Below are 19,664 nucleotides of genomic sequence, written 5' to 3'. Positions count from 1 at the left end.
GTGTGTGTGAAATTAAAGATATTTACATACACATACACACATGTACAGTACAGTACGTGTTTGTTAATCATATAAATATAAATAACTCGTGATTAGATCATAAGATTGAAAATTTAAATTTAAGTCTTGATTGACTAATTTCATATTTAGAAACAGTGGTTTTACAATAATGTGTAATATTTTAAATAAAAAATAATGCAAATCATGATTATTCGTATCTAGTTATATTAATTAATATTTAAAATTTTAATTAACAAATTCGATTATTAACTTAATTTAAATTAACTTTTTTGTTATTATTAATAGCGCAATTATATAATTCATCCGTAAATAGCGCTTCTAATTATATTATATAGTAATCTAATTATACTAGTCGAATTCATACAAATTCGTATGAAAGATGGCGGATTGCATCACAATTACAGAAATGAAAGAAACTTTTGATTGCTTAACACTCTTTCATATTGCAAATGGACTCTACCCGAACATAAAGTAAAACCTGTTTCCACCTACAAAAACCTAGACCCTTACTTTCCTTATTCTTCTCACACGTGTTTCAGATTCTAACGTTCAAAGCACGGTAAGATTTTTATGCTAAAATTAATAAAAATTTTACATTGATTTTTAATAGGATATAATAATTTATCATTTTTGAGTTATTTACTTGAAAATTTTACAAACAGAATTTTTTTTTTATAACTTAGAATATACTAAGCTGGAATAATATCGGTACAATAGTTAATGTCAGTTCGTGTTAGCTTTTAGTAGTTTAAAAGTGGGTCAGAGTGTTCATTCACATAGACTAAGACGGCGATGTTACGCTGAAGTTATAGACCCACAGACCTATAAATTTTGTTTCGAAATTATTCAGTTCAATACTGTGATAAATTATTGAAGAACGTTTCGTACTTTCAGGATATCAAAGGTAGGATATAAACGTAATTTTTCGAATTATTAATATACTTTGTTTTCATATTCATAAATATCATACAGTATATACAATAAGTAATAATTAATTTATCGTTAGCAATTCTTCGTATTTCTAAAAATATAAAAGAAATATTTTGTAAATTCGACCTTGAGGAATATTTTTGTGATCTCACTTGTAGAAATTTCAGACTTTTCTTAGAAGTTTCACCTTACAGTTTGTACGTTTACTCGATGACTCAAAGAAATTATTCTTAAATATTATATAGGATAAATTAAATTATACTTGATTAATTTATTTTAAAGACCTTTCGAGTTTGCACTTTATTGTTTAGAATTTAAATCAATATTAGAAGATTGTAATTATTTCAAATACAAATTAATTTTTTTTTATCTGCTATTTATTACCAGAAGAATAATTCTGCTTATTTTCTAATTCTTCAATAACACAATCTAGAATCATAAAATGACAACTAAATATTATTGAAATAAAATTACATAAATTTAATTTAATGGGAATAAAGATATTTAAAATTTTAATTAGTTTTGTTAATTATACCGAATAAAATTTAATTTAATAATATTGACCATTTTACATATTTAAATTCTTTAATATTTGTGTAATTAATCTAGGATAATTCTTAAAAAATATACATTTTTAAAACAAATTTAATAAAAATTCAAATACTTAAAATTACATATAAGGTTGCCTTACAAACTAAAATATCAAGTCAACTTGTTTAAACAGCGAATAAATAAATATCCGTATTTATGTTATATATATATATCCATATTAACACTACATATAGGCTTATATGTTATGTTCCATGCAAAGTAGGACATTCATTGTGGATAACATAACTAAATTTACTTTCATTAAACGTACACGAAACGAAAGTAGTTAATTGTTATCGAAAAGGATGTCAAATCTATTCGACAATCATCTAACATTATGGGTTATTGAACTTGAAAGTAGCAAAGGTATTATAAGGTTTACAGTCACTATAAAATAAATATAATACAGTCTATAACAGTTGATAAACCCGTAAATTCTTTAATATAGATCATAAAACTGGAAACAGAAGTTAATATATTTGAGAATATTATTCTGTATTTTTTAAAGTATTGCATTTAATATTTGTATTGTAAGGTAATCATTTTATAATTTAAAAAAATAGATTACACATTTATTTTTCCTGGTTGTTTACTTGTTTGTAATGAATATTTCGGAGTGCAAGATCTAGAGAATTGAAATTTATGGAATCTTTAACGAAATCTGAACCTTTTCGCGGTTCATCGCCATTTCATGTAAAATTAAAGTAAATCAACCATAAAATAGTTTAGATATGATAATAATATTGGAAAAAATTCGTATAATTCAGTTAGTTTATCGTTACGCTAAGTTTGCTCTAAACTATTTTATTTTCTTAGCACGTTTATGCTACTTTTTCTTTAAATATGAACTTTATGTCGATTGATATGTATTGTAAGCATGTTTTTTAAAGTTTAATAACAAATAAGGTCGATTAAGATATAGACGAGGGTATATTGTACTGTACTGTACAGTACATTCATAATCAAAATCTGGCTTTAAATTATTTAAAGAGAATTTTGCCTTTTTACTTTACTCAGGTTGCTGGTTGCTTGTTATAACGAGAAGAAAGTAACGATCACAAATATACAGTATATTATATAAATTGCGAAAATTATAATATTTATTAAATTTCCTGTTCTAAAAATATCACAATAAGTTTAATGTAAGTCTCAAATAATGCTGATAATTTATATATAATTTTATCATATAAATACTCGTATTACAGAAATATATAATTATAGTATATATGTAAAGAATTGTTTGCAGTTTTATAATCATTTTTATGTGAAACAAATTATTATATGCGCGACTTAAGTTCGGGAAAATTACTTTCTGTCACATGTTTGCTGTCGGTTACTTTCCTGCAAAACTCTTTTTAAGACTGTGACTTGTCTTTCCTGGAGGTAGGAAAGTTAATCTGCTTCTAAACTTACTGTTCTTAGCCTGCTTATATTTATATACCCGTATCTATTCTTTTTTGTAAAGTAAAAATTCCATCATTCGACTTAAGATTATTTGCATTTATTTACATAATTTTACTATTAACCACACAAAGTATTTACAACGTTATATAAATAACACCAGAATAGTAACAATTCGAGAGAGAATAAAATCTACTCGACCTAAGCTGTCTTTTCTCTTCGTTTAATTTATCTTTTCTTTTGATTTCTTTCTCAAACGAAAACTTCCACTTTTTATTCCTCAATAACTTTTGTTTATTCCGATTTATCTTTGTGTAGAATGTTAACTAACAGATTTAAAATCACTTCGTCGGTATGGGCACTTCCTATGGCTGTTTCCTTTAAAAAGTGATATTTAGCTGTATTTTACGTGTATTTTATTTGAATTTTATATTTGCCCGTCGTTAATAAGCCTATAACACGGTGACGAACCAAAATGTTATTTACAAGATTCAGAATCCTAACAATTAAATCACTTTGAACTTAATTTGTCTTTATTTGCCCCATATATAGATTCATTGCCCCAATGCATCTATGTCCACGCCTAGTTAAAAAGCACCTTTAGGGCATAAATATTTACATATCTCCATCCGTATTACTCAAATCAACATTGGTTTGTCATTATTAATGTTTCTCGACAACACGTATTAAAATATCCAGGGGAAAAAAAGAAAATAATAATGATAAAATAACGGATAAGATGCGACAGATAAACATAGTATTTTATTTGAAAATATTTAATTAAAAAATATCGTGAGTAAATGACAGGTTTTCTTTCTGACAAGTTCCGATCGCACGCAAAAACATTTAAATGTAGCCTATATGCCTATATGCCTATATGACTCTATATGAAATATTAAATATTTCTTTTATATCAAATAGCAAAAAAGGATCGTTATACTCCTTGTTTAATTTTGTTGAAGAATTTAATAATGGTGATCCGGGTCTTGGAATTTATACATTATTACATATTTATAAAATTATTTTATTTAAATTTCGATAATAATTGTTCTTTTTTTTAAATTATTATAAATAAGAGCACTTATCATCAAGTCTTTAAATACATTCACAATTAAATATAATTGACATAAAAAAAGACAATCTTAAAATTTTAATGAAGTGATATTACTTTTAACATTTCATATTAATGAATATCAATTAACAATAAGAAACATTTCTATATACAATATTGACGTCGTAGACGATATCTAACTTATAATAATTTTTTATTTTGTATCGCATCGACAATTTCACTTCATTTTTATTACATTAGAGACGTTTCGCTCTGTTTCATATTTTCTTCGATTTTGTGTCGTTAAACTTCAAGTGAATATTCGTTTCCACTATTCACTTCGCTTTACAAATGCTTTTCGATTCTTTATTGTTGTCATACAATGACACGCAATCCTACTGTACACGAGTTTGTTTCTACTTATAATTATCATACAGAAGAGCTTATATAAAATTCAAGTATTTCTATTTGTTACATACGTTCAGTTTCTGTTACTCTTTTCGTAAATCGTGATAACACGATAGCTAAAATGACGTTTAAAGGACGGATATATTAAAGTATTCATTATAAACCTGTTAGCAAGTATATTATTAAAATTACATGTATTAAATTATCGATTTTGTTTATAAAAGTATTAAACTATAATTTATCTATTAGTATTAAATAGATTTTTATTACGTAAATATTAAACAATTAAACTGAAATATAGGTCCTAACAGTTTTAGTTATGGTGCACGAAGGATATTCAAGGACTTAGCTACGTAAACTTAAGAGTATAACATGCATAATTATAAAATTTAATATTAAATATTGAATTATAAAAATTTAATATATAAAAAATAAAAATAAAATTTATTTCTTGTATTGCTATTAAAGGTATAATTTTCTAGTATATTTTTTAAAATTATCATTAGAATAAACTTTAACAAGAAAAAAAATCATTAAGCGTTAAATTTAAGCCATAAAGTTATATCATTTAAAGACGTAAAATTTAGTTCATTAATTAGTATTTAGAAATTTATATTTTTACAGTATATAAATATGAAGGTAATATGTGAAAATATGTAAACTTATGAAATAGGCTAATAATTATTATATGAAAGTTTTTAGCATTTTAAAATAATAAAAATAGTCAGTTTTGCGTGTAATTGAATTTCCGTTACGATTACATTTTCGACATGGTTATAAGCAAAATAACGGCAAGATTATGGTATTATAACTAATGTAATTTGTTCCGCTATGTTTAACTCTCTATTATTTATACCGTGCGTGTAATATACATATAATAACTTATATATGAGCTTAAAAATAAATATTATCTTTTGAATTACTAAAAATTAAAAAAAAAGTTTTTTAAATTTATAAAATTTTTAAGTTTTTTTTTCAAAAATTTTTATAAAATTAATGCAGAAGTTTCAGACATATTTCGAAATAAATAACAAGATGTTTTTAATATATTTATAAATGATATATTTTATGATAATATTTTTTATATTCCACATAATATCGTAATAATGTTTTATTTTAAATTCCAAATTTCTTCCATGAAGATGTTTACAAATTCGAATATAACCTTATTCCAAGATTTGATATTACATTCTATTTACTCAATATATTCGGTGTCCCATTCTATTTATATGTCATCTGTTTATAATAATACTATGCAACTATAAAATGTAATTATTTTTATAAAACAGTTAAAGTCATTTCAGATATTTAAATTTGATATTTTTGGTTAAAAATATTTTTATCATATTTTAAAATTAGGTTTAACGAAAAATTTACGTCTAGGGTAAAAGGTTTTTGTACATTTATTTATCTTTTAAAGTTTAAATTCTAAGCTTTAATTCTGTAAACGTGATTTTCAGAAAATTAAGTTTTTCTAAAAATAATTTAAAAATATTAAAATTAATATATTAAATTCACTTAAAGGATAATACAGAATAAATTTATTCCATTTTTTAATTTTTCGAATTAAATATTGGTAAATATAAGTAGATTAAAATTTATAATCAATACTGTATTAGAATGTGGACCTAATTATAGCCTTTACAGCATTTGAATATTTAAAAATTTTAAATGAGTCTATTACAGAATTAAATGATTGTAATTAAATTGCATAAAATTTATTATTTTTTATATAATTTATTTGATTTTATAATAAAAGTTTATTAGTATAGTTTTAATCGTTATAAGTAACGTAAGTCCGAGTCAAAATGCTATATTTCAGGCAAATATTACGTTTGAAGAGTTCTTATCGCGATGTGTTTTTGTATACAAATTAATAATTCATCATCCTCCGTTATATTTTCAAATAATATATAAGTTTAACTATATTAGTCTTGTATATCCAACTTTACCAATGGCGTAACTTTAATAACCAAACAATATAAATAATTATTGAAAGCAAACGTTACACTGACGTTCACTTGTTAATAAAAATAAAACGTCCGCTGACGTATTAGTTGTTCTTTACATCGGTAATTAAGCTAGATCTTGATAACTCATGTACTATTGTTAGAATCAGTGACGTCATTATTTTCAACCTTGAATTAAAAAATCACGTGTTCTCTAATTTGAAAACCGCATTCTCATAACTCGAATTATGTAACGAACTGTAAGAGTATTGATGAATGTTCATTTTTTTCTGTTTAATTGCACTTTTGTCTTATAAATCATTTTTCGGAATATATTTGTAATAGGCGGTTTTATTTTGAAATTACATAAAATAGATTAAATTTGCTGCTTCGTGAGTAGTTATGACAAACGCTTCAACAAAATTACACAAAAAGAAACATAGTGGTTTTATGTTTACACATTAAAATATTAATTTAACTTAAAAATTTATCATTTTCTTCAAAAAATGTTCTGAATATTGATACGATTAAATCATGTTTTGTATTACATATGCCCATATTTTAATCTAATTTTACTTCTCCTTACCCACAATATGTTTTTTTTCTGTAATTATTCTATTTAAAGAAGAATATATTAAATTAATTTAGCATTTAATTCAAGTTTTTTACCTTAACTGTATATAGGGAAGCCCATTACGGCTCACCAAGTTTGGACTATTACTTTCACCAATCCTAATTGTTTTTCCCTCAAAATGACTAAGCGATCACCTAGACTCTAGGCGATAATCATTTGCAGTGTAGTCATCTCCATGCCATAATGGGTTTTCCTACCTTATATAAATTCAGCGTAAGTTCACTAACTTATCAAAATGAGTACTGTGAATATGAATTTATTAATATAGATAAATACGCCAATAATTATATATTTTAAAATCAATACCAATTTTTATTTTAAAATAACGTTTTTTAAGTATAAGTTTTCTTAATCGATATAAAAATTTTCAGAAGGGAAACCACCGGAAGTAATCTTCCATTTAAATAAAATCAACTGGGTTAAGTACGAGTCTCGGTCGATGCTAATTGGATAATAATTGCGTAACAGAAATCCTTGAGTAGTTAACAGGATGTTGTGAGTTCATCTTATTAATGTTCGAAGTGTTATAGTTACAAATTACTGACAGAATGAAGAATGGTAACGTAGCGAACGGAAATGGACACGTCAAAAATGAAGAAAAAGAATCTTACAAGACCATTTACAAAAGGATTATTTTCCAGCACAAACTTTTACTTTTGGTGGTTGTTTTAATCTTCTTATTAACCATTGTGGCAATTACGGTAGGAGTAGTTATGTACCAGAAATTTCGCGAGAATGAAGACTCAACCGCTTCCTCCAATAGACTAAAATTACCGAATTTTCGCTTACCTTCCACGATCTTCCCTCGACATTATATACTAGAAATCAAAACGTATCTAACGCCCAAGAACTTTAAATTTGAAGGAAAGGAACGAATTACGTTGGAGTGTGTCGAGAGAACCGATCAAATATTTATTCATGCTCTGAACTTGACTATAGACGAAGAAGGGATCAATCTCCAATCGGAGAATAAAGAGGATGTGAAAATTTCTTACATTAAACACTATCCTGAAATTCATCTCGTACTCATTAAACTCGAGCAGCATTTAAACGCTAAAAACAATTATTATTTGTCACTTAACTTTACTGGAAAACTGTTGGAAGATGGCTTAGGATTCTATTACTCCAGTTATAAAGATAGTCAGAATAAAGAAAAGTAGTAAGTACTATATTTTAATCTTTTTATATAAAGTCTGATAATTATATATTTTTCTAAAACGTATTTTATATTAAAATAAAATTAATGTATATTATTAAATTAATACAGTTTGACCTCGATTAACTTGTTTTATGTTTAAATATAAAAAGTAAGTTAAGAACTATAATTAGTAAATTTAATAACTTGTCAGAATTAGTAATATATTTTAAACTTATAATAAATTGTTTTATCAAACCCTTAATTAAATATTATAAACTAGTGCAGCAAAACTGAATTTATAAATGATTTTTAAATTATAACGATTTATAATATTGTGTATATATAGTCTTATATACTTGATTACATAATATATTTTTAATTTCAATGAATACTTAATAAATATTGACAAAGTATAAAACTATTATCAGTCTAGCAGCAACACAATTAGAACCAATTTATGCAAGGAAAGCTTTCCCATGCTTCGACGAACCAGCCATGAAAGCCAAATTCGACATTCGCCTGGTCAGATGGAAAAACATGACTTCTCTATCCAACATGCCTAAAATGAACACGATATCGCTGTATGTATATGCAAAATAGTTGCAAAAATAATTTCGTTTAAATATAATTAAATAATAAATGATTTCTTACGATAAAGTTGAACAAAAAGCTTGACCCAAAATTGTCATGTTTAAATGAATTAGATTAGGAATGTAATGATTTATCAACTATTGACATAATTTTAATTTCAGAATAAATATTATATGAACGTAAGGATCTAATTTATTGTGATGATAATTTAAGCAGATTTTTAAAAATAAGATAATTCTTCGCTTAGATAATGATTAAACAATTTGTAACAATAAAAAATCAAATTTTCAATTATTTTTACTTAAATTTGAAGGTATTGCTTTGTAAAATTAAAACGTTTAACACATCTTAACCATATTGGAATATTTTCTAACGAATTTTTTATATATAAATTATCGATGAAAGGAAAGACGATTGGGATATTGACGTATACCAAACATCCATGAAGATGTCGACTTACATAGTTGCCTTCGCCATAGGAAATTTTACAAGTAAATCTAATAACAAGGTAAATGTAAATATATAAAACTGTCACTAACTTAGGATTTGAAGCATTCGTCAGATATAAATTAAGAATAAATTTATGTAAAATAACATAAGTTACTATTTATGATGCTGCCTGATTTAAAGATAACTTATGAATATATTATTAAACTTTTTACCACTACGAATTAATTATTTATAATTAAATTAATGAATATTTATTTAGAATGAAGGATTTAGGTTTAGAGCATTCTAATTAAAGTATAGAGGAAAATTATATCTCGGGTGTTTTACTTGTAATTATATTAATGGAATGATACATAAAAGGAGTGATGACACGATAAACTATGACTTCAACTTTTAACCAAGACAAGGTCTGTGACCAGTTGTTATAAATTTCGTGCTCGATCCTGACCTCAATTCCTATGCATAGCATTGGTGTCAATATTTGCACAAAAATTCATCTTATAAATAATTCATAAATAATATAAATCGATTATTTTATATTAAACGTTAACATTTGTATACAAAGTGATATTATTTCTACAAATTTAAAAAGATATTGGACTTTCTTGTTTTAAAAATAGAGATTGAGTTTGTATACATTCAATGAATTTAGCGTAATATAATATATGAAAGATAAATTATCGATCGGGGGCTTTAAATATAAACATAGTTGATTATATTAATATTTAACTTATATATAAAAATATGCTAATTGTAAACAATTAAAATAGTTAAAGGTAATGATGACCGATTTACAAATTGTCCAATTAAACGATATTGTTTTTCTGTGAGGTTTTTAAAGGGTGGCACAACCAAATTAAAATTTACCTTTTAGAATCCCAAATAGAATTTTTAAAAAGTAAACATTAACTTACAGTAAACTCTGACCTTCAAATATAAGTCAAATAGACCGAATTTCTATTTATCATTATCTTCTCTTTAATTGTTGTAACAATTATACTTTAGATAGTAACGGCAAGAAAATAGTAACGAAAAAAAAATAATAATCAAGAGATGCACTCGATAATAATTTGTCTTTAAATTTAAATTTTAAAAAATCTACAGTTAGGTTAACTTTAACCAAATAGCTATTTGCTTTAACGTGCTCCATCCTGAATGTACCGGTAGATAGAATGAGTGATACCTACAGGAATAAAATAATAATAATAATATGGATAAAGTTTAAAATAAAAATAGTCAAACATAATAAAATTAAAATTTTAGTCAAATCAACGCCAAAAACTTACAAAAGCAACTTGAACTAAGCGCAATTTTTTCAATTATTATTATTATTTTTTTTTTTTTTAATCTTGAGTGTAAAATGACATGTAGAATAGATATACTGTACTGTAGTACAATGACTGCTGTCTCGCTGAACGTATATCGATGTATTCTAATCTTTACAATAAAGTAGAAACAAAAATAATAAAATATGCTAATTACTTTCCTGGCTGTTATATATAAGGGAAGTATGGCGATCGGTCAAAAAAACATGATCCCAACATTTTCACATTTTTAAGCTATATATATATATATATATATATCAGTATTAAAATAATTGAAGATTATATCTTTTAATTTTATAAAGATTTCATTATATTTCCGAAAAGTTATAAAATTATTAACGTTTGTTATAGCCTATCTAAATATAAACCTAATAATAAAAATTAAATAGAATTAATGTTTTATATTTATAGATATCAATTTGGAGTCGTCCGGAAAAAATATCTTTGGCCAATTTTTCTTTGAGTTTATCACCGAAAATTATGAATTTTTTTGAAAATCTTTTCGAAGTGCCTTACGCAGCGCCTAAATTGGGTAATTATTTATCCTCGTATAATTAGAATGCCACGAATTTAATTTATCATTCATTATCCCTTACTGATCTTTTTTTATATCCACTATAATGTTCGTTTTAATTAATTTGTTCATCTAAAATATTCCAAATTGGAATCTTTTAGACGGAACAATTTTTATCGATGAAATTATAGAAAAATACATTTTGATATTTTCAATTTACTGTAAGCTATGACTGAAATCTCTATTATACAACATCATTTATATAAATATTCTGTCATATTTTTCCTTTCCTTTTATTTCGTTCCTTTTAATTTTTAAAATATTTATTAACTGTACAAGAATCACCAGCTAACATGTAATATAAAATAAAAAAATTGTCATTATTAAATTTTATTATTATTTTTGTCACATTAAAATAGATTTTCTTGGAAAAAATATCTAAAGAGAATGCTTAAATTTCATTCAGAATCATCAACTGTAACGAATTACCGACCATGCGTATAAAATTACAACCATTACTTAATAAATAATACGTAATAATTAATTATTCGCAATTAAAAAATTCTTATTTATTATCAAAAAAATATAATTACTGTCAAGCACATTTCAAATAGGAAATTAAGGGATTACTTATCCATTTTACTATATACATTTATGTATTAAACAATCATTTAAACACTATAAAGATGTGTATAGCATCAAAAAGGTCTAAATTTAGATTTTAGATAGTTGTGTTTTTATTTCCTATAACAAAATAATCACCGAATTCTCTCAGTGCATAATTACTACTATTTTATTAGGTAAAATAAAATGAAACAAAATTAATGGAAATTTTATGACATATTTCACATATACAGTAGTAGGCTTATAATTTATATATTGATATGTTTTATTCATGCAATATTGGTATAAATTTAGAACGCTTTACCTTATCTTGCTTATTCTAATATCATTTTAATAATTATTATCCCGTATTTTAAGATCTTTTCCAAACTATTAAACTTTATTTATATGATGATGACGACTAAAATAATGGCGACGACGTTTTTTATTAAATGAATTTCGGCTTCCTTATGCAAGCAATTTATATATTTTGTTTCAACATGGTGCAAAATTTTATCCATTTTCAAAATTTTTATTCAGTATTTATTACAAAAAAAAAATTTTTAGTAAAAATTAAAAAAACGAAAGACATTTTCATTTTGAATTTACTTTTTTATAGTAAATGGTCTTTAGTTATTCGACAAAGTTATTAAGGATCATTAATGAACCATAACCATCACTGATGATTTAACCAAATGATCATTAATGATGCATTGTTATTGAAGTAAGTTAGGTTTTAATGACATTCACGCTCGGAAAATTACAAAATTCTGGAAAAAACAGACATCAACTTAATTCAAAACAGAATATATTTAATTAAATTAGTTATTTAAGAAAAAGTTTCTAGATGATTAAATTTTATCGCAAAGTAAAAATGTTATTTTACCTTGTAAAAAGGCATTTAAAAAAAAATAATAATAAGACTGAGTTGAAAACTAAATAGATTATCCCGTTATGGGATAACATTGATACTAAATGAAAACAGGAATTATAATTTGCGAGATTCATTTATAATCGATAAATTTATGTTTTGTTTCTACAGTTAACATAAAAAATACGAAATGTTGAGCTTCCAAAAGTGAATACACAGAATTAAGTTACTCCTACTTCCATTTTCCTTCGTCGTTAACTTAACCAAGCAGTAAATTATATAAATAATTATTTTATCCTCAATTATCTTGATATTTATCATTAGAATGCTAAATGGACTTATGGTTTTTTTCTTTTTTTAAATTTCCAAGGAAGTAATATATTTAGAGGAATGTTTAAAGGAAAAGTACTAAGAAAATAACATAATAAAATTTCTGAAATTAGATATTCGAGATAAATCTACGTCAATGAATTAAAAATGACTTTTTTTGCGATTGAATAAAAAAATTTACTGGAAAAATCTGAAAATGTATAAAAGAAACAGAAATTAAATGTGGTGATGACGAAGAAAGACGTAATGATAAAAAATTCATTTTACAGTAGAGCGTCGATAAGTGGAACCAATTGGGGACTGGGGTCCTTCCAGTTAATGATTTGTTCCAGTTTCCGACTTTGTACGAAAAAATACATTAACCTGTCCGATGTTCAAATTTTTCTCCGTTGCGTGTCGCTTCGTGTTGAATTTTCGTCGATTTTAAGCCTAACGAAAATTTTTATAATAATCATCGAGGCTATCGTATCGTTAAAAATTATTTCTGCATTTTGTACAAACAAAATAAATATATTAAAGAATATAAAAAACATGAAAATTATACTTCAGAAGTAAATTTAGTATCAAAAACATTCGATTCAGCACGACACAGTCCGACTGAAAATCGTTCCACTTTCCGGCCATTCCACTTACCGGCGTTCCACTTATCGACGCTCTACTGTAATTAGCCTTTCTTCATAATTATAATCTGAAATAATTTTTAAAAATATCAATTTTCTTTCAAAACTTTTAAAATAAATACAGGGTGGATCAGAAGTCAGTTAATCGTCTGTAAATAGAGTATAATAAGACAGTAAGTTGAACTTTAAAGTGGTTTTATCGACTTTTAGGCCACCATATAAAATTCTAATTTAATAATGTATAAATAAGAAAAAGTTATGTTTGAAATTTTGAATTGCTTTACAGATTAATTGAAACATTTGCTTTACAGATATGGCAACTATTAAATCGAAGAACGTCATTGCTATGGAAAATTGGGGTTTAGTTTTTTATCCAGAGTCTCAATTGCTTTATAACGAAACTACTAAAATTAGACAGAAGAAAGAAATAATTGCGACAACAATTTGTCATGAAATAGCTCATCAGGTATTTTCACAATAATATATCAAATCTTCATTTAATGTAGCTGTAAGTTACGTAGACAAATCTTTAAGATAAAAACATTTGAAATTAAATTATATTTTAATTTTTTAGATAAATTATACGGTATACAGTTGAACCTGTCTATCTCAACACGTTTATCTCGAAATTTACTTTTCCCCTGCATTTACAGTATAAATTCAATATATTTTCCATGTTTATCTCAATTTTTTCCAAAAACCTCTATTTCTGAAATTACGGACTGAAGTATCAATTACAATTTCAAAGCCCATTACCTCTATTTTGATAGCATAAATTGTAGTTGAGAAATATCTCTTGTAATACAGTACATAGTTGTAATTAACCCTGCTTTTCTCTGATTGGCTACGAGTTTGGCTTGTGTGTTATTGGTTGAATAAGTTGGGCATCATAAACTATTGACAAACTATTTATGTTAAGGTATGTGAAAAATCATCTATTAATACCTAATACAGATATGTACTGTACTTGCTATTATATTAATAAAATACCGCACCTCCAATCAAACCTATTACCGTTTACTGTGTAGGAACCTGTATACCTCGAAACCTGTTTATCTCGAATTTTTTCTATGAGGTTCGAGATAGACAGGTTCAACTGTAATTGTTTATCTGAAACGTCAATGTGCTAAATCGATTTTAGAATAATTATTTTTTGTATGTATTATGACAAAAACAAAGTTGTATAAAATCCAGGTTAGAGATAAACGACATAGAGGATTAAAGATAATTAAAATAAAGCATTATTCTCAATTGAGTTTGCATTTAATAACAAGATTATGGAAAATTCCAAAAATTTATTTGCTTGTAAACACATAAATTTACTATATGAACCATTAAATGTGATATTTTTTAAACACGTGAACTTAATATTTCACAAGATTACTACTTCCACCTGGGATTAAAAATTTTACGACTAACAGTTTTTTTCCATTTTATTACTTCTTTATAAGTATTTTAGAATGCAATAAAATTATATGGACTACAATAATAAAATATTCTAATTAATCTTGACCTAGAAATGTAAAATAAAAAATAAAGATTATATAATAACCTTAAAATAAATATTTCATGTAAATGAAACATTCATTATATCTCAACAGATTTATTTTATCCGCTTGTTTACTACCAAGTGAAATTGGCTGATGTTACCTTTTTCAGTAGCAACCTCTCGTCTGACCCCTAAACAGATATTTTTCATGCAGAAATAGTGAAAAACGTGTTTCAAAATCTAATGTTTTATTCATAAATAAAGTTTTCTTCTATGATGTGAAACACGTGAAAGACCTTTACTTTACAGATAAATTCTATCACGTGTTTGGCTGCTTAAAAAATGCTTCCTCTTTAATTTAGAACATAAATCTGTTGTATATTTTCTATTATCAAAATCTAAAGATTACCAATGTATAATATCAAATTTTGTTTCAAGAATTTTAGAATTCTTTTGTTGCAAGAATGAATTTATTATTTCAACAAATAAAATCAACAAAGTAATAAAAAAAGGCGGGGTCAAACCGTTACAACTTATCTTGTCAGAACTTTTATTAAGTATATTGTACTTATACATTTAGCAACACATGTTACAAAATATTTTAATAGGCTATGCTTTGAAGAGAATGAAGGATATCGTGGAATAAACAAGAAGTTATATTTTTACCATCTTACCACAAGCTGTTGCTAATTTTATATTATTAAACGACAAATGCACTCAAGACGGTTTTAACATACAAATTTTTCCATGAAACTATAGAACAAATGTTCATTTGTAACATTCGTAAACGATATCAAGCAAATGCTTTTTATTTGAATGTTTAGAAGTAACTTATTATTATAAAACGTTAAATTAATCACAATTTAATTCCAATTATTATTCAATATTTAAATAATTATAAATGTAATAATTAATTATTAAGCATTTTATGTAATTTATAATGAATATATTCAAATATTTATTATATAAATAAAAACAATGTTATATGATATATTATAGTAAGAAGATACGTTTATTAATTTTTCCCATTTCCTTTAATTTATTTTTCCTCTTAATACATAAATTAACTTAATGTTTATTAAGAATACTTTTAATATGTTAGCCTCAAAATCCCTATTGCATAATTTAGTTTATGCGATATTTAAAAAATTTGAAGATAAGGGAATATTATTAAGCTAGTAATAATTTAAAATACTATGTATGTAACTGTTAATTAATAGCGACTATAACATTGATTACTTAAAAATTTGTTAATTTTGGCTCCAAAATAAAATTCTCTTGCCATCAACAAATTATTTAATAAATCATCCGTTTGTATTTATTAATGTTGTGACCTGTCTTTCCTCAAACACCAATTAGCCTTCATCCTCCTTAATTTATGGAACACAAAGTAAGGAAGATGAAGACTGATATCCTTTTACGTTTCCTAAAATGATATCAACGTAATTAAAAAGAATCTCTCGTATTCTCAACCTGATTAGAATTTTCTGTTCTTTTATATTTGAGTGGATATATCCAGAGCAGAGAATAACACGTAAATCTTAGCATATCTTAACCTATTATCTCTTAAATTAGGAATTAGGTTAATTTTTTTAATTTAATTTCAATAATCTGACATTTCTTAATCTTTAACCTATATCATTTAATTGAAAAAATGAAAGATTTAGGATTAAAATATATAAAATTGTTATTGAATATTAAATAATTAATTAATTAATACCGTACTGTACACTGTTTAGATAATAAAATATCACGTGTATTCTACACTCATACATTGTTTACATCAATATATTTTACTTAAGAAACAAATTTCTTGTAGAAATTTAATTATTTATAATGTAGAAAATTAACATCGTATTAAATTTTTAAATATTTCATGTTAAATAATTCATAATTTATTTAACACTAAATTTAATTAGTGGTTCGGAAATTTGGTTACGCCAAAATGGTGGAGTCATATCTGGTTAAGCGAAGGATTCGCTACTTACATGGAACACATTGCATCCACGAGTTTCTTTCCTCAATGGAATAAGGTAAAGTCTTTTTAAAATAATTAATTTTTAATGCTAAAAATATATAAAAAACTTTATAAATAATTTTATAATATGTTTTAAAGTAGGCTACTTTAAAAATTAATAAGCTTAACAATAAATATTTCTAGTTATCTATTATCATTACCAAATTTATATATTTTTATTTATATCAGGTTTAATTATTTTCTAATAATTTATATAATTTCAAAGAAATACTTTTTATAAGATGAATTAAACCATGATTTAATATAAATCCATCTTTTCTTGCTAAAATGTAGTTTAAAAATTAAACAAGTTAACATAAAAATTAAATAAAAAATTAGTAAAGCAAATTTTCATTCACGTTAGACCATTAAATCAAATTTTTATCCTCATATTTGAAATATGAAAGTAAATTTTATAATGATTTCCTAGTTTCTTAGCTTACAAAATATTTCAGATTTGTGACATATTTTGTGTAATCCTTGCATAATTATGACCTAAAACTCCTGTCAAACTAATATAACATGTGTAATGACCTAAATTGTGTACATGCTCAGTTAAAATGAAGAAAATATAAACCTTATTACGTAATTTTACTGTTTACTTTTTGTCTTACTTTTTTTAAACGTAGCCCTTTTAAAATTTATATTTATTTTAATAAACGGCTTTAAAAAGATAAATGTATTTTCGATTTGAGTTTAAATTTTAGTTATTTTAAAGCACTAAAATGATTGTTTATAAATTTTAGAAACCTAAGACAACGGTAAACTTTCTAACTTTATGTAAATTCGACGTGGTTTCGTAACAACTTCGTAAAACAAGTTAGTAGTATCGAGTAAAACAAATATGCGGATTACTTCATACTCAAGTAATCTGTTTTTTACTTGAAATATGTTTAACAAAATTATGAAGATTTTTTCTACAGGATTTATATATGATTTAACCTGAAATTTCAGAGAAAATCTTATTTTTAACTTACTTATAAAAATGTTATATTTTGAAAAATTAATATAAAAATATTAAAAAGATATTCAAAAAGTTTTTGAGAGAAGTTTCCTTACGACTTGAAACTTCTTAATCCTTTGAAATATGGATAAATTTTAATCCTGACGTATGAACGTTAAAATAAAATATTCTAGATAAATTCATTTTTTAAATAAAATTTTAACTTAATTTGTTAATTAAATCCAAATATAATTTAACTATTTGTTTATTTTCAACCATAAATTAATTTCAGTTTATTTCCTGTAAAGCTAAACTATAACTGAAATTCAGTTATAATTTAGCTTTATACAAAAGATTCCCGATTGCAGAAAGTTTTTCAAAATTCTTCAATATTTCCAAATTGAATCAAATAAGAGGAAAGTTAACGCTTAAACTAAATATATACTGTTCTTTACAAAATAATAGCGGATAAATTCCATTGTTAGAAGTTTAAATGTCTGAAATATTTAAGAGTAATAGAAAATATATTAATTAGTTCATTTTTGGTAATTTATTATTTATTTTAAATCATTCCAAATGTTTATTTCACATGTTTAATCAATTGTTTTACAGGTGGATAAAACAGTATTCAATGCAAACGGTATTCAAAGCATCACAAAACAATGCGAAAAAGAACCGAAAGGTAAATATGAAGGAAGAGTTGCATTGCAAATAAATACATTCCAAGACGTTAATACTCGAGATTACTTCTTCAATAGCAATATTTATGATAAGGTAATTTCATTAGTGTATATAGAAATGCTTATCTATATCTTCTATACTAATATACAGGGTGAACCAAAAGTACGCGGACAGTAGGTGGAATAGGGTTTATATTAGGATTATACTCTATAACAATGATGTATATTTAACTTAATTATGGTTATGGTTAAAAAATTACATTAGAGATGAATTATAAGAAATTAATACGCAAAGATACTTGTTCAAAAATGTTTGTCGAAACGTGAAATGATGAAATGTAGACTTCAAAGCTATATAAATTGCGATGGACGGTAGTTTGAGCACCTGCGTTGATAAAATTGTATTGTATTAGTAAACATAACTGTATATGTAATTTCAATAAATGTTATCATTTACTGTCCACCTACTTTTGATTCACTCAGTATAAAACGAGAATGTTTTTTTGTTTGTTGCTGAAAGTAATCGCGGAATCTACTGAACAGATTTCTAAAATCCTTTCGCTGCTGGAAAGCTTTTTCCTTCCAAATGAACACAGGCTATGTATTATTTTCACATTAAAAAAGGAAAATGCACGAAAAAAATGTTTTATCGAGGCATTTGTCTCTTAATGTCCTATCGTCATTTGTCTGCTCCGTTCGAGATGAATTTCCTTCACTATCTTGTGGACGTTTATTAAACTTATTATCTTATCTATTCGGTTTCGGGTACCCTACAGGAAACATAGATTACCATAAAACTCGGACCCTTCACTTCTAATTTCATCTCCCACAAATTGCCAAACTCTTTGACTGACCTTCGACCAAATTCGCATTGTTACTCTGTCACAAACGATATGTTATATAGGATTGAGTTTCCGGGCAACACTGGGCATTCTTTACTAGTAATAAATAAAGTGATTACAACTCTTAACTTATATTTTTTAAATTCATATTTTTAATTCTCTTCTTTTAAATATTTTGTAACAAGTTCCTTTATTTTCAAACTTGTAGTAGAATTTCAGGTTTCTCTAAAACAGAAAAAGTGGTCCTGTTTGATTATTCTGTAATA

At 24.9% G+C, this 19,664-nt stretch overlaps 1 protein-coding gene across 2 annotated transcripts in view; it reads left to right on the top strand.

Annotated features, from left to right (window-relative positions):
* Positions 1-456: 456 nt before the first annotated feature.
* The window catches only part of LOC136977658 (aminopeptidase N-like), a 34,804-nt gene continuing 15,596 nt past the window's right edge, over positions 457-19,664 (top strand). The window contains exons 1-9 of one of the 2 annotated variants that reach the window (XM_067273188.1): positions 457-580; positions 705-925; positions 7,357-8,144; positions 8,552-8,704; positions 9,120-9,222; positions 10,901-11,021; positions 13,739-13,893; positions 16,836-16,949; positions 18,489-18,650. In XM_067273188.1, coding sequence (XP_067129289.1) covers positions 7,534-8,144; positions 8,552-8,704; positions 9,120-9,222; positions 10,901-11,021; positions 13,739-13,893; positions 16,836-16,949; positions 18,489-18,650 — 1,419 coding nt within the window. In that variant the 5' untranslated portion in view covers positions 457-580; positions 705-925; positions 7,357-7,533. The remainder of the gene's footprint in view (positions 581-704; positions 926-7,356; positions 8,145-8,551; positions 8,705-9,119; positions 9,223-10,900; positions 11,022-13,738; positions 13,894-16,835; positions 16,950-18,488; positions 18,651-19,664) is intronic. The other variant, XM_067273189.1, reaches the window with a different exon arrangement.

This window comes from Centruroides vittatus, unplaced genomic scaffold (assembly GCF_030686945.1).
Source record: "Centruroides vittatus isolate TY-2023 unplaced genomic scaffold, ASM3068694v2 contig_466, whole genome shotgun sequence".
NCBI classification, from domain to species: Eukaryota; Metazoa; Arthropoda; class Arachnida; order Scorpiones; family Buthidae; genus Centruroides; species Centruroides vittatus.
The sequence above is the reverse complement of the archived record's forward strand: the minus strand, read 5'-3'. Positions and strand labels throughout refer to the sequence as shown.